The 24,699-nt window shown below is 39.8% G+C and overlaps 2 protein-coding genes across 4 annotated transcripts; one reads left to right on the forward strand and one right to left on the reverse strand.

Moving 5' to 3' along the window:
* Positions 1-539: 539 nt before the first annotated feature.
* On the reverse strand, positions 540-16,988 carry eme1 (essential meiotic structure-specific endonuclease 1). Of its 2 annotated transcripts, none has more exons than XM_080871922.1 (9): positions 16,862-16,988; positions 15,500-16,182; positions 15,206-15,333; positions 14,952-15,041; positions 13,481-13,602; positions 11,221-11,359; positions 9,302-9,417; positions 9,004-9,193; positions 540-821 (listed from the first exon to the last, which is right to left on the reverse strand). In XM_080871922.1, the coding sequence occupies exons 2-9, from the start codon at positions 16,014-16,016 to the stop codon at positions 645-647; spliced, it is 1,479 nt and encodes a 492-aa protein (XP_080728048.1). In that variant the 5' UTR covers positions 16,017-16,182; positions 16,862-16,988; the 3' UTR covers positions 540-644. The 2 variants fall into 2 exon arrangements, with proteins under 2 accessions (XP_080728048.1, XP_080728047.1); XM_080871921.1 differs by having other exon boundaries at positions 15,500-16,212; positions 16,862-16,945.
* A 3,866-nt stretch (positions 16,989-20,854) lies between these two features.
* On the forward strand, positions 20,855-23,873 carry mrpl27 (mitochondrial ribosomal protein L27). 2 transcript variants are annotated; one of them, XM_080873393.1, is made up of 4 exons: positions 20,855-20,983; positions 21,473-21,601; positions 22,058-22,125; positions 23,195-23,873. In XM_080873393.1, the coding sequence occupies exons 1-4, from the start codon at positions 20,944-20,946 to the stop codon at positions 23,399-23,401; spliced, it is 444 nt and encodes a 147-aa protein (XP_080729519.1). In that variant the 5' UTR covers positions 20,855-20,943; the 3' UTR covers positions 23,402-23,873. The 2 variants fall into 2 exon arrangements, with proteins under 2 accessions (XP_080729519.1, XP_080729518.1); XM_080873392.1 differs by having other exon boundaries at positions 20,897-20,998.
* Positions 23,874-24,699: the final 826 nt, after the last annotated feature.

Genomic DNA, 24,699 nt, shown 5'->3' on the forward strand with positions numbered 1-24,699 from the left:
ATACAAAGCGTAAAACTGCGCTCAAGTTCCCTCGCTTCTGAGTTTCAACTTGCAAATACGAATTTTGACCAGAAATTTTTTCCTTTCAGCTGATTGGTCAATATCATTGTGTTGGGGCGTGCCACCTGAGCACTGTGGGTGAGGCTTAAGGTCCAGTGATTGGAAACAGATGTGGATGAGATGATAAATTGTGACTGTTCTAATTTCACAATAATATATTTAATATGTTTCTTACATTTTTGTGAAACATGATTTAGACTGATATGGCAGGTTTGGTCTTTGAGTTATTTGAAACACATGTTGAAATACCCGTCATCTCACTTCAAAGTTATCACAACTGAAGGTGTCTTTCAATGCTATGAAGCAGGGAGGGAATACATGTGTAAATAAAACAGTGCCAAAGATTAAAATCAGTCACCTCACTAACGCTTAAAGTGAGCTGTAACACAATTTCCCCCAGAATCAATTTAGTATGGTTGATGTGCATATCTTATAGTGGTCTTCAAAACTGTTATTTGAATAAAACTTTAATACATAAATAAAAGTTTTAAAAATCTGAACTTTAATTACATAGCATTAAATTCAAAGATATGACCACAAACTGCCAAATCAAAGCAGGTGGGCCACAAAATCAAATTCAAATTTCAGAGATTAGAGTCTAGACTCAGTTCTGGATCACAGGAGCTCATTGTCAGGAAGATGCGTCTGGAGAGCTCCGGACCAATCCTACGAGTGGTGGAAGTGACACCTTCTCCTCTCCGGATCAGAAGGTCAGAGAGCAAAGAGATCTTCTCTTGTTTCGTTCTGCACAGGTTGTAAGCCTACAAACAGACAAGGAAATATCAAGTATTAACAAATAAACTGACATGTTTGCAGATGTGCCTTGTGATGTGTTGACTCACATCCGAGAAATCTTATTGGCTGCACTTAACATTGTGATAAATAAAGTAATAAAAAAGCCTAAGCTCTTCATGCCACCTCCAATGATGACCACAGACCAAACACAAAGTGAAGTTTGTATGTAATTGTTTTGCTTGCAAAGTCTATGAAAAGACGCAAGCCGACACAAATTTATGCAGGATAGAGCAAATAGAGGTGATCACACATCAACAGGATTTGAAAAAAAATGCTTTGTACTCTATTTAAGGTGCTTGAATGAACTGGATTCTCAGCATAGGTACATACTGTAATATTCTTCTGAACCATAGATGTCATTACCCAAGGAAATACCTCTACATCAGCACTTAACCCTTTAAAACCGGTAGAAGGGGGCACGCTCCGTTTTGCGCAACTACTTTTAAATCCCAGTAGCTCTGCAACCACGTAAGCTAGCGCAATAATTTTTTTTGCATATGAAACCGGAGGAGTTGTACTTGCATCTTATGCCATCAGCTTGTCCTCGGTCACAGTTTTCTTCCACATATAGCTTTGCAAAAACTGCATAAAAAGCGTTTGCAGCAACAAAAACATAATATTCCAGAAACACGCTTCGCCGATCTGATCAGCTGTTCATAACACTTCCTACGCTGGAATAGACGTCAGCGCGAACTATCGCATGTCCGCCATGACCTGCCCGAAACCGGAAGTGACGTCATTTTCGCGGAAATGTCGTTTTTTACCATCAGGGCCTCATGAGCCTATACTGGTGTTTTTAAAAGTTATGTTTGACTTTATGACTTTCTGTGTCGTTTCTGGGATGCTTAGGACTCATATTGCACTGCTGGAAATAGTTTATTTTGATGCATATGCTGCTTTTTTGCAAATTTGCATTATAATATTTATTTTCGTTTTTCCTGCAGTATATAAAAATTGGTGTATTTCAAAAATAAAACTATGAAGACACTCAAAATAAATTTCCTGTGGTGGGAAACTATTTTGTGCAACTTTTTTGTATTTACAGTTTTGAGGGATAAGCCTCTTAAATTTCTCTAACTAGAAATATATGTTAAAAAAAAAAACAAAAACGATTTTCAATTTTTTTGTAGTTTATTGCACTTTTTTGCAATTTATGTAATTACTATGCACTTAATGCATACATATTATTAAAATTTAGGCTGTAATGGTTGTATTGATGTATAGCAACTTGAAATGCTCCCAAAAATGGCACTACAGCACGTAAAATATAATATAAGCTCTGGCGGACTTGGTTCTATGGTAGGTCTTAAAGGGTTAATATAGGAAGAGAAGATGTCAAAACCAGAAGATTTTTTTACCCCAACAAAGTGATCTTTTCCAACTGTTGCAATACAAACTGAGTAAAGTCAATAAAATCATGGTAAAAAAATTAACAACAACATGCTGGTACGCTAAGTGTTCAACCCAGCGGTAGCAGTGACAGCACAACGCGCCAGCTTCCAAAAACACAAGAGATGCACAACTGGGAGAAAGTGGTTTGCAACAGAAGATATGTCAATTTTGTCATACATACAGCGGCTTGCAAAAGTATTCGGCCCCCTTGAACTTTTCCACATTTTGTCACATTACAGCCACAAACATGAATCACTTTTATTGGAATTCCACGTGAAAGACCAACACAAAGTGGTGCACACGTGAGAAGTGGAACGAAAATCATACATGATTCCAAACATTTTTTACAAATAAATAACTGAAAAGTGGGGTGTGTGTAATTATTCAGCCCCCTGAGTCAATACTTTGTAGAAACACCTTTTGCTGCAGTTACAGCTGCCAGTCTTTTAGGGTCTGTCTCTACCAGCTTTGCACATCTACAGACTGAAATCTTTGCCCATTCTTCTTTGCAAAACAGCTCCAGCTCAGTCAGATTAGATGGACAGCGTTTGTGAACAGCAGTTTTCAGATCTTGCCACAGATTCTCGATTGGATTTAGATCTGGACTTTGACTGGGCCAGTCTAACACATGGACATGTTTTGTTTTAAACCATCCCATTGTTGCCCTGGCTTTATGTTTAGGGTCGTTGTCCTGCTGGAAGGTGAACCTCCGCCCCAGTCTCAAGTCTTTTGCAGACTCCAAGAGGTTTTCTTCCAAGACTGCCCTGTATTTGGCTCCATCCATCTTCCCATCAACTCTGACCAGCTTCCCTGTCCCTGCTGAAGAGAAGCACCCCCAGAGCATGATGCTGCCACCACCATATCTGACAGTGGGGATGGTGTGTTCAGAGTGATGTGCAGTGTTAGTTTTCTGCCACACATAGCGTTTTGCATTTTGGCCAAAAAGTTCCATTTTGGTCTCATCTGACCAGAGCAGCTTCTTCCACATGTTTGCTGTCCCCCCCACATGGCTTGTGGCAAACTGCAAACGGGACTTCTTATGGTTTTCTGTTAACAATGGCTTTCTTCTTGCCACTCTTCCATGAAGGCCAACTTTGTGCAGTGCACGACTAATAGTTGTCCTATGGACAGATTCCCCCACCTGAGCTGTAGATCTCTGCAGCTCGTCCAGAGTCACCATGGGCCTCTAGGCTGCATTTCTGATCAGCGCTCTCCTTGTTCGGCCTGTGAGTTTAGGTGGACGGCCTTGTCTTGGTAGGTTTACAGTTGTGCCATACTCCTTCCATTTCTGAATGATGGCTTGAACAGTGCTCCGTGGGATGTTCAGGGCTTGGGAAATCTTTTTGTAGCCTAAGCCTGCTTTAAATTTCTCAATAGCTTTATCCCTGACCTGTCTGGTGTGTTCTTTGGACTTCATGGTGTTGTTGCTCCCAATATTCTCTTAGACAACCTCTGAGGCCGTCACAGAGCAGCTGTATTTGTACTGACATTACATTACACACAGGTGACTCTATTTAGTCATTAGCACTCATCAGGCAATGTCTATGGGCAACTGACTGCACTCAGACCAAAGGGGGCTGAATAATTACGCACACACCACTTTGCAGTTATTTATTTGTAAAGAATGTTTGGAATCATGTATGATTTTCGTTCCACTTCTCACGTGTGCACCACTTTGTGTTGGTCTTTCACATGGAATTCCAATAAAAGTGATTCATGTTTGTGGCTGTAATGTGACAAAATGTGGAAAAGTTCAAGGGGGCCGAATACTTTTGCAAGCCACTGTATAATAGGGCCCCTATAATTCAAAATTGGCTTCACAAGCCAGAGACAGAACATAAAAACAAGTAGTAGGACTTCTGAAAGCACATTACTATTAATGATTCCAGTTATTGGTCCCCTACCATTTCATGTTGTGGTAAATATTTGTGGATTTTAAAAAACACCCATTTGGCAAAAAATACACCTAAAAAGACTGAGACCACACACACCTCAGAGGAAGTTCATTTGTGTGTGTTTTATTCTTTTAATCACTCATGGCCATAGCTGAGGGTAGGAACTAAAAACGTCACAATACCAGAAATGTAAAGTATGCCTTCATACCCAACTCTTGATGCCTTTAACATCAAAAACTACATGGGGCCATTTTCCTCATGTAGTTTTGCTGTGCCATTTGTAGTTTTCTTATGGCCATCATCTTTTATCAACATGTAAAAACAGTATTGCTGTCAGAATTAATCTCATTAAAATGACATTAACACAATAACCGCATTAACGCGGCAAATCTCCGTTAGCGAGTTAGCGTGGATCACCCCGTGCGCGGGCGACACACGGCGTCAACACGTTAGCGCCGTTAACGTCGTTTTAACAAGATCAACGCTGACAGCACTAAAAAAAACAGATGAGAAGACTTGTATATGTATGCAATTCTCATCAGTTCAGGAAGAATTACAACCTTGATACATTTGCTTCCTATAGTACCACATTTTCAGAATTTTGCTATTGCCTCTCTGCAGCTTCTCTCCTCCTGCTACCCCCCCAAAAACCCATCTCCATAGAGACTGTGTCAGCTTCCAAAAAGACAAATAACAAACTAAAAACCAGCAACAAACAACTTAAACATAAACAATTACAAAGAAAGAACAATACAGTATCCACATCTGAACCAAAGAGTAAAACAGTGAAATGTGGATTATTAAATATTAGGTCTCTCTCCTCCAAGTCTCTGTTAGTACATGACTTAATAATTGATCAACAAATTGATTTACTCTGCCTTACAGAAACCTGGTTGCAGCAGGATGATTATGTTAGTTTAAATGAATCAACACCCCCGAGTCATTCTAACTACCAGAAACCTCGAAGCACAGGCCGAGGGGGAGGTGTGGCAGCAATTTTTCACACCAGCCTATTAATTAATGAAAGACCCAGACAGACTTTTAATTCATTTGAAAGCCTGATGCTTAGCCTCGTCCACCCCAGCTGTGAAACTCAGAAACCAGTCTTACTTGTTATCATCTATCGTCCACCTGGGCCTTACACAGAGTTTCTGTCTGATTTCTCAGACTTTATATCTGATTTAGTTCTGAGCTCAGATAAAATAATTATTGTGGGTGATTTTAACATCCATGTAGATGCTAAAAATGACAGCGTCAACATGGCATTTAATCTGTTATTAGACTCAATTGGTTTCTCTCAAAATGTAAAAGAACCCACCCACCACTTTAATCACACTCTAGATCTTGTTTTAACATATGGCATAGAAACTGAACATTTAACAGTGTTTCCTGAAAACCCTCTCCTGTCTGATCATTTCCTGATAACATTTACAATAATTGATTACACAGCGGTGGAGAGTAGACTTTATCACAGTAGATGTCTTTCTGAAAGCGCTGTAACTAAGTTTAAGAATATAATCCACCCACTGTTATCATCTTCAATGCCCTGTACCAACACAGAGCAGAGCAGCTATCTGAATGCTACCCCAACAGAGGTCGATTATCTTGTTAATAATTTCACCTCCTCACTACGTACGACTCTGGATACTGTAGCTCCAGTGAAAACTAAGGTCTCTAATCAGAAGTACCTGACTCCGTGGTATAATTCTCAAACACGTAGCCTAAAGCAGATGACTCGTAATCTGGAGAGGAAATGGCGTGTCACAAATTTAGAGGATCATCATTTAGCCTGGAGAAATAGTTTGCTGCTTTATAAGAAAGCCCTCCGCAAAGCCAGAACATCTTACTATTCGTCACTGATTGAAGAAAATAAAAACAACCCCAGGTTTCTCTTCAGCACTGTAGCCAGGCTGACAAAAGGTCAGAGCTCTTTTGAGCCAACCATCCCTTTAACGTTAACCAGTAATGACTTCATGAACTTCTTCACAAATAAAATTTTTATCATTAGAGAAAAAATTACCAGTAATCATCCCACAGATGTAATATTATCTACAGCTACTCTTAGTACCATTGATGTTAAGTTAGACTCTTTTTCTCTAATTGATCTTTCTGAGTTAACTTCAATAATTACTTCCTCAAAACCATCAACGTGTCTTTTAGACCCCATTCCTACAAAACTGCTCAAAGAAGTCCTGCCATTAATTAATTCTTCGATCTTAAATATGATCAACCTATCTCTAATAATCGGCTATGTACCACAGGCCTTCAAGCTGGCTGTAGTTAAACCTTTACTCAAAAAGCATCTCTAGACCCAGCAGTCTTAGCTAATTATAGGCCAATCTCCAACCTTCCTTTCATATCAAAAATCCTTGAAAGAGTAGTTGTCAAACAGCTAACAGATCATCTGCAGAGGAATGGTTTATTTGAAGAGTTTCAGTCAGGTTTCAGAGCTCATCACAGCACAGAAACAGCTTTAGTGAAGGTTACAAATGATCTTCTTATGGCCTCTGACAGTGGACTCATCTCTGTGCTTGTCCTGCTAGACCTTAGTGCAGCATTCGATACTGTCGACCATAATATCCTATTAGAGCGATTAGAACATGCTGTAGGTATTACAGGTACTGCACTGCAGTGGTTTGTATCATATCTATCTAATAGACTCCAGTTTGTACATGTAAATGGAGAATCCTCTTCACACACTGAGGTTAATTATGGAGTTCCACAGGGTTCAGTGCTAGGACCAATTCTGATTACATTATACATGCTTCCCTTAGGCAGCATCATTAGAAGACATAGCATACATTTCCACTGCTATGCAGATGACACCCAGCTCTATCTGTCCATGAAGCCAGATAACACACACCAATGAGTTAAACTGCAGGAATGTCTTAAAGACATAAAGACCTGGATGGCCGCTAACTTTCTGCTTCTTAATTCAGATAAAACTGAGGTTATTGTACTCGGCCCTGAAAAGCCTAGAAATATGGTATCTAACCAGATTCTTACTCTGGATGGCATTACCTTGGCTTCCAGTAACTCTGTGAGGAACCTTGGAGTCATTTTTGACCAGGACATGTCCTTCAACGCACATATTAAACAAATATGTAAGACTGCTTTCTTCCATTTGTGCAACATCTCTAAAATTAGAAATATCCTGTCTCAGAGTGACGCTGAAAAACTAGTTCATGCATTTATTACTTCCAGGCTGGACTACTGTAATTCATTATTATCAGGATGTCCAAAAAACTCGCTGAAAAGCCTTCAGCTAATCCAAAATGCTGCAGCAAGAGTACTGACAGGGACTAGAAAGAGAGAGCATATTTCTCCTGTTTTGGCTTCCCTTCATTGGCTTCCTGTTAAATCCAGAATTGAATTCAAAATCCTGCTCCTCACATACAAGGTCTTAAATAATCAGGCCCCATCTTATCCTAATGACCTTGTAGTACCATATCACCCTATTAGAGCGCTCCGCTCTCGCTCTGCAGGCCTACTTGTTGTTCCTAGAGTATTTAAAAGTAGAATGGGAGGCAGAGCCTTCAGTTTTCAGGCCCCTCTTCTGTGGAACCAGCTTCCAGTTTGGATTCAGGAGACAGACACTATCTCTACTTTCAAGATTAGGCTTAAAACTTTCCTTTTTGCTAAAGCATATAGTTAGGGCTGGACCAGGTGACCCTGAATCCTCCCTTAGTTATGCTGCAATAGATGTAGGCTGCCGGGGGATTCCCATGATGCATTGAGTTTTTCCTTTCCAGTCACCTTTCTCACTCACTATGTAACAGACCTCTCTGCATTGAATCATATCTGTTATTAACCTCTGTCTCTCTTCCACAGCATGTCTTTATCCTGTCTTCCTTCTCTCACCCCAACCGGTCACAGCAGATGGCCCCGCCCCTCCCTGAGCCTGGTTCTGCCGGAGGTTTCTTCCTGTTAAAAGGGAGTTTTTCCTTCCCACTGTTGCCAAAGTGCTTGCTCATAGGGGGTCATATGATTGTTGGGTTTTTCTCTGTATCTATGAAGCACCTTGAGGCGACTTATGTTGTGATTTGGCGCTATATAAATAAAATTGAATTGAATTGAATTGAAATCAAAAGCTTTGCTTTCACGCTCAGCTGTCTCTTCAGCACAACAGACCAGTACAGCACCTGCATCACTCCATCTGTCAGTGTCCTACTCCACTCTTCTCCCACTTTACTTGCTCCACTTGAGACAGCAATCCATCCCCAACTTGAACGCCTGGCATCAGACTTGGAGTTGCTAACTCTCGTCAAGTATCAGGTATGTAGCTTATCAAAAATACACAAGATTGTTACTGTAATGTAATGTTTTTTGTATATTTTATATTTTTGTCTACTGAACATATTTTTAATGTTTAGGATCAAATTCTAATATTAGATAAAGATAACTCAACTCAATGAATGACAAACGTGAAGATAATCCAGAGAAGTAAAGGACTTCAAACCATCAAAGAAAAGTTAAAAAGAAAATTACCTCAGAGTCTGTAAATAAAATGATCAAATATTACATTACATTGTTTGACTTTCAAGCAGTCAACGTGAACCTGCCTTAACATAAAGACTGTAGCAGAGCTCCGTTATATGGAACTTCAGTGAAAAACCTAATAATTCTCTGCAACTGTGTTCTGAGCAACGCAATAAGAGGTTAGCAGTGGATCCTTTAAGTCCTTACAAGCTGTGAATCGGGGTTGTTGTTGCCATAAGAATAGAAAATATTTTTTCATGTTAGAAGAATCTGATAGAACTGTTCTAATTACATACAGAAGCAGGAGTAAAACAGAAAGGCAGAATTATATATTCTTCACCACGGCCTTGTCAGTAAGCTGTTGCTATAATCAAGCTTGTACCTTCTTGAGCAGCTGTGGAGAGGGATAAGCTGCCAAGATGGCAGCAGCCATGTCTGGGCTCACTCTGTTGAACTGCTGGATCTGTCTCTTCCACACCTGCAGCAGGCCCTTACCACCTCTATCCACCCGCTGGCCCCCTGCCCACTCACTCTCTAGGTAGAAGGAAAAGCCAGTCTTTTCCCTCTCTCTCCTGAAAAAACAGGGAAACATGGGAAATGACTGTTTGATCTGGCAGAGGTGGTGTTAAGCTGAACTGTGATGAGAGAGAAAAAAAAACCCCAAAAAAACAGTTGCTCACTTGAAAGGGGCCTCTGCAACTGCTTTGGTTGTCATGGTGATGTGATCCGAGAAGTCCCTCCAGGTACAAAAGAAGCAGACTGAGACACCAGTGTGAAGCTGGAGATGCACCATTGCCTGAAGGGATATCAGAAAACAAACATGAATCACTGTAAGCCTAAGCAAAATAGTAACCATGATTTAATTTGCCCCTTGAAAACACACCAGACTCTTCAGTATAAATCAACATGTTTGCCACTGCAGCCAGAGATCCTTGAAATTGTAGACCAATATAAAAAAACTAAATAAACATCTTACAGTGGTGTGAAAAAGTGTTTGCACCCTTCTTCATTTCCCCTTTTTTATGTTTCTCACACTTAATGATTCACATCATTAAACAAATTTCAACATTAAACATTAGACAAAAATAGCACAAGTAAATGCAAAATGCAGGTGTTTATTGTTGGGGGGGGGGGCAGACCTACGTGGCACTGAACCTAAACCTAACAACTGGTTGGCCCATCCTTAGCAGCAATCAAGCGTTTGCGATAGCTGTCAGTGAGTCACTCTGACGTTCCTTTGGATGGCGCTCTGCTTGGTGTTGGCTCTCTCTGCGGTAGGGTATCACTTCCTGTTACAACACAGTGGTGTTTTTGTGTAGCTTATTTGTATAGCCAGTTGTATTAAAAACTAGATAAGATCCTATTTCACAGTGTCATTTTCACACACTTTATCCAAAACACACGAAGAAGTTTTACATTTTAAATTATTTAATTTAAAATATTCACTCACTCTGTATTTAGGGATTCACTAGCTTAGCTCATAGCAAACCTGCTAGTACCATGGCCTCTACACCTGTTCCTCCTGCATTTTCCTGCTCATTGTGTCAGATGTTTAGTTTACTTCTTGGTCTCCTGTAGCAATAATGATACTTGTAATCAGTGTAGTGTGTTTGCAGTCCTGGAGGCCAATATCACTGAATTTGAGACCCAGCTTCACACCCTTGAAAAACGCAGGTTAGGCAAGCCCCTGTAGCCGGTGCAACAAAAGGTAGCGTCTCCCCCAGAACACTGTCCCGAGCAGCCAGGAAAACAGGACGGCTGGATGACAATGAGGAGGAAGCGTAGTCCTAATTTAAAAGATTAAAGCAGATAACTAGTAAAGCTATAATATCTTACTGTTCATCACTGATCAAGACTGTTAAAGGCAGTCCTATCTTAGCGGAGGTATCATTAGAGGGCATACCACACATTTTCACTGATATGCAGATGACACCCAACTTTATTTAACCATGAAGCCAGATAACACACACCAATTAGTTAAACTGCAGGAATGTCCTAAAGACATAAAGACCTGGATGGCCGCTAATTTCCTGCTTCTAAATTCAGATAACCCTGACGTTCTGGTACTCGGTCTTAAAAGTCATACGGTATCATACCAGATGCTTACTATGGATGTCATTACATTGGCCTCCAGTAACACTGTGAGGGAGCTGGGAGTCATTTTTGACCAGGACATGTCCTTCAATGCACATATTAAACAAATATGTAAGACTGCTTTCCTCCATTTGCACAATATCCTGTCTCAGAGTGACACTGAAAAACTAGTTCATGCATTTATTACTTCCAGACTGGAATTTCAATGGCTTTATTTCTCATTTGTTCCTGACTTGCCTTGGATTACAGCATGATGTCTGGCTTTTTAGGATCTTTTGGTATACTCCACTTTGTCATGCAGTTTCCATTTAAGTGATTTCTTAGGGGTAGCAATCACTTTTTCCACACATGGCCATGTACGTTCATTTTTCACACATTATCCACTATTATATTTAAGGGATATATTGATTCAGTGCGTGGGAATTGTTTAATTAATACAAAAGCTCTTTAATTTTATATTTTTCTATATAATTATAAATTGTCCTGTGTCAACCACCTAACCTACCTCCTCTACGTCAACTCGCGACACCTCAGGCAGTACACCAGCTCCACCATTCTTCTTTCTCCTCTTGGCTTTACTTCCCCCCGTCTCCTCCCCTGCAACAGCCTCTCGAAAATGCTTCTGTTTTTGTGATTTCTGTGATCTTGGGAAAAAACATTTTTGGTCATTTTAGACATTAATGCTCAGGACCTTCATTGATGCATTTACTCTCTTCACACCTATTCCTCACAGCATTTCCACCAGAGGTTTTCCAGATTACACAGTGATGCTTGCCATATTTTCAGACAGCCATGTGTTTCCGCAGTTATGCAGTTTCTGAGTGCTTGCCTTGTTGTTTTTAAACACTTTATGAAGCACTTTACTCTATACTATTATGCAAGTTACACAAAGAGACACCTTTGTAGGACCATAAAACCGGTGTAATGGACAGACCATTCTCTGCGTTTTAGCTCGGTTGTCGCAAAGATACAGAAAATCTTTACCACCTCATTGCATATATTGATTGTACATTTAAGTTCCTTATTGTATCATTTTTAGATTTTGATTAATTGGGGGTACTCGTTTATTTGTATTTTGTATTTAATTGGTAATTGTAATACATTAATTTCCCAATTTTGGTAAATATTTATCATTTTAATTTCAGTATCTTTCAGTTTTTTATTCAGTTCCAGATGTTACTTTAGTGTTTACATACAGCTTTCCTGCTCTAATTGAGCACTCAAAGTGCTTCTTGCCACCAGCCACATTCATATTCACACACATATTCATACAGCTTACTGACAGACCCACACAGTCACAGTTCATTGCTCTGGGGTGAGCATGTAGCTCAAGGACACTTGGGCATGTGGAATCAATCTCAACTTAAAAAATGAGCCTTTTTTCCCTTTGGGGGGGGGTTCCCAACTTTAAAATGGATCATGATACTTTTGAAAAATACATTAAAGAAGATAGGTTTCAAAAAAATATTCTTTTGCATTTTACATCAAATGGGTTTTAATAAGAGCTTTCATGACTGGGTGGTGTTGTTTCTGGCAGTGATCATTAAAAAAGTTTTTTTCATAGTGAGAAAGAAAAGTAATAAAGCCTGAGAGATTATCTATTTGGTGATATATTCAATTTAACAACAGTCGCCTCAAAGCACTTTATATTGTAAGGCAAAGACGCAAATACAAGACAAAAACACAAAGAAATACAGAGAAATCCCAACAATCATATGATCCCCCATGAGCAGGCACTTTGGTGACAGTGGGAAGGAAAACCTCATCATCATGGGACTGCCCCAGCAGCCTAGGCTTATTGCAGTGTAACTAAGGGAGGATTCAGGGTGACCTGATCCAGCCCTAAATATATGCTTTATCAAAAAGGAAAGTTTGAAGCCTAATATTAAACGTAGAGAGAGGCTGTCTGTCTCCTGAATCTAAATTGGAAGCTGGTCTCACAGAAGAGGGGCCTGAAAGCTGAAGGCTCTGCCTCCCATTCTACTTTCTTACTTTTTACTTAAATTTTCTGGGAATCATAAGTAAGCCTCCAGTCTAATATCGTCTGAAATATGCTCTCTTTCCCAGTCATTTTGGATCAACTGAAAGCTTTTCAGGGAGTTTTTTAGGACACCCTGATAACAACAAATTACAGTAGTCCATCCTAGAAGTAATAAATGCATGAACTAGTTTTTTAGTGTCACTTTGAAATAGGGTGTTTCTAATTTTAGAGATATTGCGAATGGAAGAAAGTCAAACATATTTTTTTAATACGTGCATTGAAGGACATATCCTGGTGAAAACCGATTCCAAGATTCCTCACAGAGTTACTGGAGGTCAAAGTAATGCCATCCCATAGTAAGCACCTGGTTAGAGACCATATTTTTGAGATTTTTGGTGGCCGAGTACATTAACCTCAGCTGAATTTAGAAGCAAAACATTTTAGGTCATCAAGGTCCTTATGTCATGAAGACATTCCTGCAGTTTATCTAACTGGTTTGTTTTACCTGGTTTCATAGATAGATAAAGTCAGCTGCACAGGAGTGAAAATGTACTTTCTAATTACACTGCCCAAGGGAAGCACTTGTAATGTAAACAGAATTGGTCCTACCACGGAACCCTGTGGAACTTCATAATTAAATTAATTAAAATCCAATGGATCCTGAGCCAGATGAACAACTTTCCCATTAATAGAGGGGCTAAATACAACGATAGCACATACTATAGAGCAACAATAACCAAATTATCCTTTAAAATGTTCTACAGCTCAACCTTCAAATCCTTACCTGAAGTATTTCTCAAGCTCAATAATTGCTAGGCTAAGGGTCTTGCCAAGGTGACGCCTCTGCTGCTCCTGGACCCAGGATGTCAATGTGGACCCACAGTCTGATCTGCCATGCCTCTCATTCTGGATTAGACAGGGAGGTAGATATTAGGAAAAAAAATTAACTCTATTGATATGCAATTAGAACTCTTTCAAATTAATTATACTATGCAACTAATGACAAGAATGAAAATTATGTAAACGTTTACCTTTATTTCTTACATGTAATAACATATTTTCTTGTTTGCCATGTCCTGCACAAGCAATTTTCTGCGTCAGTTTTTCGCCACGCTCACAATTACAATATATTCAATACACACAATTTATGATTGTGTGTATTGAATATTGAAAGCCTCATACCTGTTATTTCTCTGTGCCTTGAAGCTCCAGTGTTGTACATGTTATTTAAAAAACATAAATAAGACAACACCTTTCATCTCAGTGTCTTTCTGCAACAAAAATCATTCTATACCACCAAGAATATATGAATCCACTACTGAAAACAGTTGGCTACAAATACATAATTTACCCTAGTCTTAGTAAGGTTTGTTGAAAACTACTGCTAAAACTACCTGTTTCAGAAAATATTTGTAATTTTTTTAAACATATTTACATTTTATGGGGAATTCGTTAGCTTGGAGTTGACCATTTGTACATGTTTAGCATAATCTAATTTTCTTGGTTGATGTACAAAACGTGGATGTCATCAATGTTTAAGCTCACACTAGCTGTACATATAAGCAGCACTGCAGGTGCCACTGGTTTTCTAAGGGTAGAAATTAGCAATAGCTATAAAGCTACTAATCGGAAGGTTGGTGGGTCAATCTCTGGCTGTTCAAGTCTCCATGCCAAATATCCTTGGGCAAGATAGTAACCCAAAGTTCCAATGCAGCCATTGGAGTATGAATGTGTGTGAATGTTAGAAAGCACTGCGATAGAACAAGCAGAGAAAAAAGTTAAATAGTGCTTACATGAATGGTTGTAGGTCAAGGGAAGTATGTTACTCACCCTCTTAAATAAGTAAAGAATAAATAAATATTTTTCTCAAAATATTTTCACACTCATCCTCGTATTTTTATTGTTCTATGGTTACTGTTGTCTCACAGAGAATTTTTATGGTTTGAACCATCTGATCTTTTTTTTTTTTTTTAATGGACCGATGGAAGCTTTTATCATTTGTGTGGTTTTTTTACCCTAATGGCCAAAATACATAACTCCTTTAACATTACCTAATGTCATTTTCTAATTGGCACTTGCCTTTTGCCTTCTCCGTTTTCCTCCTGTTGTTCCTAAACTCGCCTAGTTTCTGATCAGATGCAGTTATGCTTCATCTAGACTTCTTCTAAACAGTAGAAGAAGTCAGAAGTCAGTAGAAGAAGCAGTGGTTCTGCTCTGTTGATCCTTCAAGCATACCATCAGCACCCACAACAAACCTGAACGTAGTTGTGGATCAAAGTAATGAAGTCCTCCACTGTCATCTGTATCACAACATTGGCCTCTGGTACAGATGCTCCTTCATCTCCCTGAAACATGGCAAAGATAATAAAAGGTGTTACTGCTAAATAAGCACTCATGAAACCACTTCTCATTCATTTATGGCAATTACGGCAAATTTGACAAGTTCACATTCATGCTTCACTTTGAGTAAAGTGAGGTAAAGAGAAAAATATTGCATGTGTCTTATCACCTGCGCACAGGGAGCTCTTCTCATCCAGCTCACACTGCGTGGGAGGGATTGTTTCTTGATGGCGCAGCTACAACCCAGAGCCTGTAACGAGGCCAGCAAAGTGCCGCCTCCTTCCAGCTGTAGGAGAGCTGCACACACAAACACACTCAGCACAATTACAGCCACAATTAGCACATTTAATGACTTCAATAATACTGCAGATGAAAGACTGGCTGCATGTGCAGTTTAAAATAAAATTTGTAATGATCTGCATTTATCTACATTGCCAAGTATAATTTAATGTTTTCTTTTTACCTGGATCCACCACCACCACCATATGCTTGATACATTCCTCTGGCCTCAGGGCCCTAGCTGCCTCTGCCAGAGCTTTCCTCTCCATTTTCTGTCTCTCTCGTTCCTCCCTGAGCACATCCTTGTCTGGCTGCTGTCTCTTCTTAGCCTCCCTCTTACTCAGAGCCACTTCCCTGGAGGCCTGGATCTCCTCAACCGTTCGCTTGCCAAGTTTCCTCTTGGAAGGAGAAGTGTCTGTGTTCCTTGCTCCGTTCAGAGGAAGCTCCTGTCCACAGCTCATTTTTCTCACCTGATGTGAGCCGAGCGGGCACTCTGACTCTGAAAAGCCATTCTGGCCAGAAAACTGTGAGCTGGTCAGACAGAGCGGCAAACAGTGCTCAGCATCGTTCTCATTAGTCACGATGGTGGAGGCGCTAATCACATTGTCTCGCCTTGCCTTGATTCTTTGTGCCAAAGGAACATAAGGTGCATCATCATCATCGGAACTGCTGCTGATTATCATTACATTAGCCATTCCCATGCACACGCCACCACTCCCCCTCCCTGGGGAGGAGACAGCTGCTGCTGCAGCATCAGAACCATCAAAGTCGACCAAGTCTGGTTTCTCTGCACGTCTGTGGGAGGCTGGCTGGAGGAAGTCAAACACAGGCAGCTCCTCATCTGGGTCACTGGTGCAGTCACTTTGGCTGCCCATGATCACATGTCCACGGAGGTTACTGTACATATTGTGTGACACAAGAACAACAAGAGCATCATCACTCAACAAGATTTGAAACAAAAGTCTTTATGCTTCTTAAATAATTAACAAATTATTAGGTAAACCTGAAAATCAAAACTTAAAGCAACAGGTAAAGGCGTTTTCGTAAATTCGACTTGAACACAGTCCAACCAGCAAGCCTTATTTCAGTGAAATTCTTATTTGAATAAACAGTGCGCAGTGCTTGTTACCGCCCACCGTAGTGTTTTCTGCAGTTAGAAGATAAGCAAGGCCAATTATAGGAGTCGCTTGGTGTAACGTTATTGACTTCTCTCACTTAATTGAATATCCAACTTACAGCTACGCTGTGTCTAACCAAACAGGACCTGGCGATAAAGAAATTACTTTTTAAATTGAGTTTGGCACGACATTAATGTTCTTTTAGAAACGATCAGGAAGGACAACCCGAGCACATTTTACCCGACTGCAGGCATCAGCTGAAGGTTAGCAGACTAGCTTAACGCGTCACTTACTGCGGTTCGCTTAACTCTTTGAAATTACAAGGCAGTAGTAATTAAGTAGTTAATAAAGAAGCAGCATAGATAAGAAAAAAAATTAACTACTCGCTCTAACTTCAAACTACAGCGAGAAATTATTTATTTATTTACCCGAACACAGATTACTGCGAGACTTGTTTGATTTCCCCGGGTAATGATGCATTCAGGGGTTCCCCGAGGACGAGGATTTTCTGAAACTTCCGTGGACACTGAGGCCGGGTCTTGTGGCCACATTAAGAAAAGAAAAACTTTTTCAAATAATGTTTCTAAACTCAAAGTATCGACCTTAATCCCAAAATAGAAACTAACCTTTTTTTAATGTGGCCCTAACAGTAGTAGAGATAGTAGTCGTGCGTGTAGAAGTAGAGGTTTGCAGACGGAAAGAACGTGACGGCGCGAGATTTAAACTACAAACAAAAGTGATTCTTAGTTTTTTTTGGTTTTTGGACTACGTCAGGTCTGTGCAATACTGCAAACGTCGGTATCGATCCGATATCAAATAAATATAGGGTCAGTATTGCCGGTACTGATACTTTTAACTTATAAAGGCAGCTTATGTAGGGAAGTGCAGTGTGTAATGATTTATGAGATGAATCGTCATCGACCACTAAATCACTCAGAAATTTAATTTCTACAATACTTAGTTAACACAACAAAACACAACACACGTGTATTTCAAAATTTGGGTTCTTTGAGACCTGTAATGTAAATAGGCGTGTTTATAAAGCACGTTGGGTCAGCTTCTGTTGTTTAAATGTGCTATATAAAATAGTTGTGACACAAAAGGGTGAGATATTTTTCATAGTCCATGTTTGAGGTGTATTTTTTTCATTTCCTAATAAATAATAGATTTAACACAATTCAGTGGGCTATTTGCTGAACTTGGAGGACAGAAACAAAGTATTGATCCTATTGCAATAGTGCTGATCTAATGCCAATACCAATTTTGGTATCGATAACTGGATCGATACGCCCTCCTGATTTGGATCACAGATTTTTGCGCTTGGCATAAGCTGGTGTGTGGCTGGACTAGAATGACATTTCAGGTAGAGGATGAGGACGACATGGATTAGGGAGAGTTGATGCCGGTTGGTGAAAAGGAGTCACGAAGAGAGAAACAGAAGAGTGGATGGAAATTTATTAGGAACACAGAGCAGCAAACAAAAATTTAGAGGAAATAGTTCAGACGAAGGTAGTGTGGTCTGGAAAGAGATTATAAGAGAAGAGTTTAAAATAGTCCTAAAATTCAGCAAGGAGGATGGGGGGTGCAGTTGAGCCCAATAATTTTTTTGCACGAACTGAAAAAGAGGTTAGGAGAGGTCACACTATCTAAAATCCTTATAGATGGAAGTCTTTTAATAGCAGTTGTGTCTGTATCTTTTTGTTTTAATATCCCAACATTTCAGGCCACTTACATCAGAAATAAAACATAATGATCAAAAAGGAGCAGTAACTGAAGAATTAAAGAAGAAGAAAAATCTGGTACGCCTAAATGATGGAAGTGGTACAAGAAGCAATGTCCTCGATGGTACGGAATAACCAGTTGATCTCACATTAGTATCAGGTTCACTGGTATGTGTTTCTTCATGGCAGGTAGTTAAAGAAACAAGAGCAGGAAATGACAGAACTACAGAGGAGTGTGATACAGGCGGCGTACAAAAAGCGATGTTTTAGTTCTGCAGATTGGAAGACATTTAGACTTGTTAGTGACCAGCAGATGCAAAAAAATTTTATGAATGTTAATAATGATGATTTAAATTCTTCTGTCTGCAATGCTATTCAAGAAGCAGCAAACCAGAGTAGAAAGAAGATAAGAGCAAAAAGAAGATTGTACCCGAGGGAACAAAGGAATGTGATAAAGCAATTAAGAGCTGAAATAAAGCTTTTAAGATATTAAAAAGGAATCAGAATTCTCAGAATATTATTGAACATAAAAGGTCACAGGCTAATGTAAGAAGAACCATTAAAAATGACAAGGAAGCTGCAGCAGAGAATCATGAAGAGAAGGCAGGTGTGCTAGTAGAAACTTTTGCTAAAGTTCGTTTAAATAACAATAGTGACGACGGGAAAATAGGTAGAGGCATTACAGATCTAGAAAATGACACAAAGGATTTCTTGAATATACCGTTTGCAAAGACAAAGGATCAGGTTTGTTATACAATGGTTTACATAAACCAGGAAGGAAACCAAAACCAGGAAACTACAGACCAATAACTTTAACATCTAATGTCTGCAAAATAATGGAGAGAATGAAAAATGAAATACTATATAAATAAAGGATAAAGGATTTATGGCGAAATATCAGAGTGGTTTTAGAAGAGGGAGATGTGGATCCAGCATCCTTAAGCCACAGGTGTATTGGCAGTTTTCTTTTATATAGAAAAAGCATATGATGTGGAGAGAAGGTCTATTAACTAGTATAAATGGTCAGTTGTACTTGTATTTTTCTGTCTTTTTAACAGACAGTCAAATATTACTATTAGTTAGGTATTAGATTACAGGTGTATAGCATATAATTCAGCAGGATAAAATCCAAAGAGAGCAGCTAACACTCAACTACTGGGCAAATCTACAGGGACATGAACAAGATCATCCAAGATTAGCTGGGAAATAGAGAAAAGAGGAATACAGAGCTTTGGCTGGATGGTGAGTAGGAAAGCAACTCAATTTAATCTGGATCAGGTCAGAAGAAAAAGGACGCGGTTTTTATTTTAAACTCACATACAATGCAGATTCATCAAACACTTTACAGAGTCAGTTTGATGGGACTTAGGGTTACTTTTGTGGGTACCAGCACAATATGGAATTAAAGGAAATTAAATCTCTGTTTCTACCATCCATCCATTCGCTTCCGCTTATCCTTTTCAGGGTCGCGGGGGGTGCTGGAGCCTATCCCAGCTGTCATGGGGCGAGAGGCGGGGTACACCCTGGACAGGTCGCCAGTCTGTTGCAGGGCTAACACACAGGGACAGACAACCATTCGCACTCACATTTATACCTAGTGGTAATTTGGATTATCCAATTAACCTATCCCCACAAGCTGCATGTCTTTTGGACGGTGGGAGGAAGCCGGAGTACCCAGAGGGAACCCACACAAACACGGGGAGAACATGCAAACTCCACACAGGAAGACCACGGCCTGATGGTGGAATTGAACTCAGGACCTTCTTGCTGTGCGGCAACAGTGCTAACCACCGTGCCACCGTGCCTGTTTCTAACAATGACTGTGTTTTCTACAGTCATTGGTTTCTACACTCATTTTCTATGAGCGCTTGATCTTTGTTGTATATTTGCTGCTATGACAACTCAATTGCCTTCTGGGATTAATAAAGTCTCTCTGATTTTGATTCTGAAATGACAGATAGAACAGGAAAGAAAGCCACAATAAGTCACTCAGTGTCAGCATGACAGATATAAACAGCATAATAAGAAAATGAAAAAGAGGTGGAAAAAGCAATGGGATGAAAAAAGAAAAGGAAGGTTGGTTTTACAAAATCCAAAGGAAAGTAGGAGAGAGGAGAAGCACAGGAAGGAACAGCATAGAGAAGATCACATCTTTGACTTGGGCATACAGGTTTAAACAGCACATTATTTTTAATAGGATAGCATTATACAGGAAAATATGACAGCAATAGAGAAGATGAGACCATAGAGCGTGATTTAGTGCATTATCGGAAATATGAGGTTGAGAGAAGACAGCTAATCCAAAAATTTGGTTACATGAAAATGAAACTGGACTTTGTTGATTTATTTCAAAAGAGCTCAAGAAGTGTCTCAGCAGGCCATATTGTGCTCTTTAACACACCATGGGTTTTTCTTTTTTTTGTTTTGTTTTTTTTAGTAATTTCGGTCCACACTCCATACCAAATGGTGGCGGTAATGCACCGTCGTTGTTTGAAAACCGCCAACAGAAATAGCAGAAGGAAGAAGAATAAGTTGTTTGTTTGTTTTTTTCCAACAAGCCTTTATTCAACATATGTACAAACAAACAAAGGCATCTATTTGTCAACTGAAATCACGTATCTTAACTGCAATACAGGTTGGACAGGTATACTTATATGTTCATTTAACAGAAGAAGAAGTAGTGCATTTTGGTCTCTATTTCGGACTTTTCTGTATTTCTTGAGGAACTTGAACGTAGCAAAGGTAAACGGATGTGACGCGGGTGAATGACGTAGGCAACATTGCTCAAGATGGCTACGCTGGTGTCGTTAATGGTCAAGTCCAGAACAGGTATCAAACATTTCAGTGAGTGCGGCAAACTTTCAAACGGACATTACAGATTACTGCTCACACGAGCGGCTTTGAAGTTTGCGCAAGTGCTTCTGTCGAAGTGTAACTTGGCAACCACTGTGTCCTAACTTGTCTGCATGTGAGGTAGCGCTGAATGTCACGATGCAGATCAAATGAAGAGCGAATAGGATTTGTTCTTTTAAAATATTAACGTGCACGTCACTGTTGATGCAGTTTATTGATTCTCCTCAGTTCTGCTAGTTTAAGATACGTGGGACACGTCTCAATAAATGCAATGTAGATCGTGTTCACTGTAAGCTAACCCTGTGTGTTGATTGAAGACCTCATACCACTAGGTAACAGTCAGGGCATAATAGTGGGGCAATATCATGTCCTACATATAGATTTTTTTTTTTAAAGTGTCACGTGCCGAAACTGGATTTAAAGCGAAAAAAACTCAAGTGAACGCGCTTGTTTTTCTGATTTCAGGTTTGTTGGTACCTGGTCAGCTCTCTCTGCTGGACTCGGTGAGGTTTGCGTCTAAGAAAGCCGGCGGCAGCAGCAAGAACCTCGGAGGAAAGAGCCCTGGAAGAAGATATGGCTTCAAGAAACAAGATGGTAGCAGCAAACAATTATATCCATATATTTGTATTCCAAGTTAGGACCTGTTCTAGCCTGCAGTATTGGGATGTGCAGGTGAAGTTAACAGGATGTGGGACAGTTAATGTATTTTTGTGCTTTCCATTAGTTTTTATTAGCATTTAGTTTTAATGTTTGCTTGTGGGGTTTTTTCCAGAATGGGTCTGCTCAATTCAGTTTAGTTTATATTGGTTTCATGTTTAGCTTTTGTTATTATGATATGTGCAGCATTTGTCAGACTGAGAAATTCAGAAGAATGCAGTGATACAGCAATACAGACACTTGACACATGTCACTGATGGCTTCTAAAACTGGTGGCATTGCTGAATTTGACTTTTCATAGCGTAAGCAAGAAGTGTATACAATAGCTAGAATTGGCATAAAAGGTCGGGGCTGGAATTAATTTTTTATTTTTCCCCCTCTTCCGTGTGGTAGGAAACTTTGTCCATGCTGGTAACATCCTTGCAACACAGAGGCTGATGCGGTATCACCCAGGAGCTCATGTAAGTTGCACACTATCCAAAAATGTTGGTGTGATGGACTTTCAGCCTAGAATTAAAAGTTTCATCTTAACACCACACTGTCAACAGTTAGTTCCATGTGGCACTGTGAGCTGTAGGGATGGGTATCGAAACCCGGTTCTTGTTGAGAACCGGTTCCCACTGTTTCAATTCCTTGGAATTGTTTGCCATTTTTGCAAACGATTCCCTTATCGGTTCCAGTCGCCCTGAATGACGTCACCACGTTGCGGAGCGTCATTTACCTGGCAGGAAACACGACGCCTAAGCAGCTCAAACGCACAAAAGTTTGGTTATACTTTACGAGAACAGATGACAACAGGACAACTTGCAAAGTAGATATTTCATTTAAGGGAGGAAACACTATGAATATGCAAAAGCATTTGCTCACAAAACACGCAATGACCTTAAATGAATGTCGTGTTTTTAATTCCGCTCCGGACTCGTGAATCTCAGCCCAGCAGCAGCGGTAACGTTTGCACGTCCTCTCCCGTTAATGCGGCAGATAAATAATCAACAGTGCATATTATGATAGCGCGATCTGCCTTATTACAAAACCTGCCATTACTGTGCATTTAGGTGACCATGATGAGAGAGACAGACAGAGTCTGGCTCAGATGCTGGCAGTTCTCGCTGCAGTCTACCGTTAGCGTCTCCTTTCAGGCCAGGATAGACGAATGTCACCGAGCAGTGACTCAGTTTGTGGTCAAAGCCTTGCACCCATTTGCCACAGCAGATGATTTTCAGTAAGTGAATGTGTTTAATTGTAGGCAGGGACATTACTGGATATTCTTGTGTAATTGCTACAGAATAATTTATGTTAAAAGTTGTTCAAAGAGAAGATCTAAAACAAAGTTCTAAGCTAATCGACCTTAGTGTTCTCCTTTTTTAAAAATAAGAATCGATAAAGAAGCGAATCGTTAAACAAAATCGAAAATGGAATCGTGAAAATCTTATCAATACCCATCCCTAGTGAGCTGTGGCAGACAGTGAAGAGCTGGTGTAACTGCTTTTCATCTTGTTTCACTGCTGGTCCTTTTTCCTTGCCCTGAAGGTTGGAATGGGAACCAACAAGACACTCTTTGCTCTGGAGGATGGCTATGTCAGGTTCACTAAGGAGGTCTATGTCCCAGCACCACGGAGCCCAGAGGCTACTCAGGTCATCACCAAGCTGCCAAGAGGAGCCGTCCTCTACAAGACTTTCATCAATGTCCTTCCAGTCAAGCAGGAGGGTAAATTCAAGCTAGTGGACATGGTCTAAAACTGAGCACATAGAGCTCATTCATATGTTGGTCAGGATTGTTTAGGATTCACCCTGACTTGGATTTCAAGAGGATGGCTGCTGACCTCAAAGATCTTTCCTGGGATCCCTGGAGTTACACGACTCTCTCAGTCTGACTTATAAACAAAATAATTTTACAATTTCTTTACAAAACAGAAATGAAGAAAGACATCTGTTGTTTCATTCGGTATAAGTCTTTGAGACGAGAGTTAAAACTGGTATGAATCCAATATTTCATGGTGTCATTCCAGTAGTCCATGATACAGGAAGTGTGATGAAAATAAATGTACAGTACATGACAAGTAAAGTGAAGAGAGTAAATTATGATTGTAAACTGGACTCAGTTCACACAGGAATTCCCATCAGACTGAACTGAGGCATCATTGGTGTCATACTGAATATACATATATTTAGTGTATTAAAGTTTTCTATGTGAAAGTCTTACATTGAATGAGTTGTGTCAAGAGCCTTATTGTGTTTAAGTGCTGTGAGTTTTCAGAGTAGAAAAGCACTCTACAGGTACCCATGTAAGTTTTTAAAGGGGCAAAAAAAATAAATCTATTTCTAGACATTGCACAAAGTCGTATAGGAGATATGACTTGTCTGCATTTGTCCTTACTCTTTGATTGTGAATAGGCTTCTGTTTACTGACAGAGGGATCTGCTGCTATTGTTATAGTTGTGCAACAGGGTCAACTATAGTGTCCTTACACCAGGTAATTGAACATGCCACCAATTTTCTAAGTAAATATATTTCTAAAGGTTTTAATGACATTAAATTCTCACCAGACGTCAGTATCAGCTCATCCGCTCCAAACATACAAAGGAATCAAACCATAAGTGTCAATAAATTATGTCTAATAATGGAAAAATGACACAGGGAAAGTGTATTAAACATAGAAAAAAGGAAGGAAGGTGTGAAAAGTCATGACACCAGCTGAAATCTATCAGTGATTAAAAAACAATCCTGCCACTTAGTGCACATTAATATCAGCTGGTTCAGTCCCAGGTGATGGCCTTAATAAGGTATCTTGTTACCAAGGTTTCATGATGGGCAAAACCAATGAGTACTTTCAAAATCTTTGGATCTTTTGTTGCAAAAAAAAGAAAGAAAACAGTAAGTACCTCAACCACCATGGCTTGTGTGCATGCTCACCATGCAAGACTCCATTAATGAGAAAAAGCAGGTTGAAAGCTTGCTGAACAACATTTAGACAAACCTGTGTCATCATGGTGTGTGGTCATTTTTCACCATGGCACAATTGAAGAAAGGCTGAA

The sequence above is a fragment of the Rhamphochromis sp. 'chilingali' genome (genome assembly GCF_963969265.1).
Source record: "Rhamphochromis sp. 'chilingali' genome assembly, chromosome: 22".
NCBI lineage: Eukaryota > Metazoa > Chordata > Actinopteri > Cichliformes > Cichlidae > Rhamphochromis > Rhamphochromis sp. 'chilingali'.

Excerpts from the sequence above, each read along its gene's own strand:
- eme1 (XM_080871921.1), bottom strand. The coding sequence starts at position 16,190 with ATGGGCAGCCAAAGTGACTGCACCAGTGACCCAGATGAGGAGCTGCCT. Across the intron at positions 15,042-15,205 it reads GAAGAGCTCCCTGTGCGCAG|GGAGATGAAGGAGCATCTGT; the intron begins GTGATAAGACAC and ends GCCATGTTTCAG. Across the intron at positions 822-9,003 it reads CTCCACAGCTGCTCAAGAAG|GCTTACAACCTGTGCAGAAC; the intron begins GTACAAGCTTGA and ends GTCTGTTTGTAG.
- mrpl27 (XM_080873392.1), top strand. The coding sequence starts at position 20,944 with ATGGCTACGCTGGTGTCGTTAATGGTCAAGTCCAGAACAGGTATCAAA. Across the intron at positions 20,999-21,472 it reads AACAGGTATCAAACATTTCA|GTTTGTTGGTACCTGGTCAG; the intron begins GTGAGTGCGGCA and ends TTCTGATTTCAG. Across the intron at positions 22,126-23,194 it reads GGTATCACCCAGGAGCTCAT|GTTGGAATGGGAACCAACAA; the intron begins GTAAGTTGCACA and ends CTTGCCCTGAAG.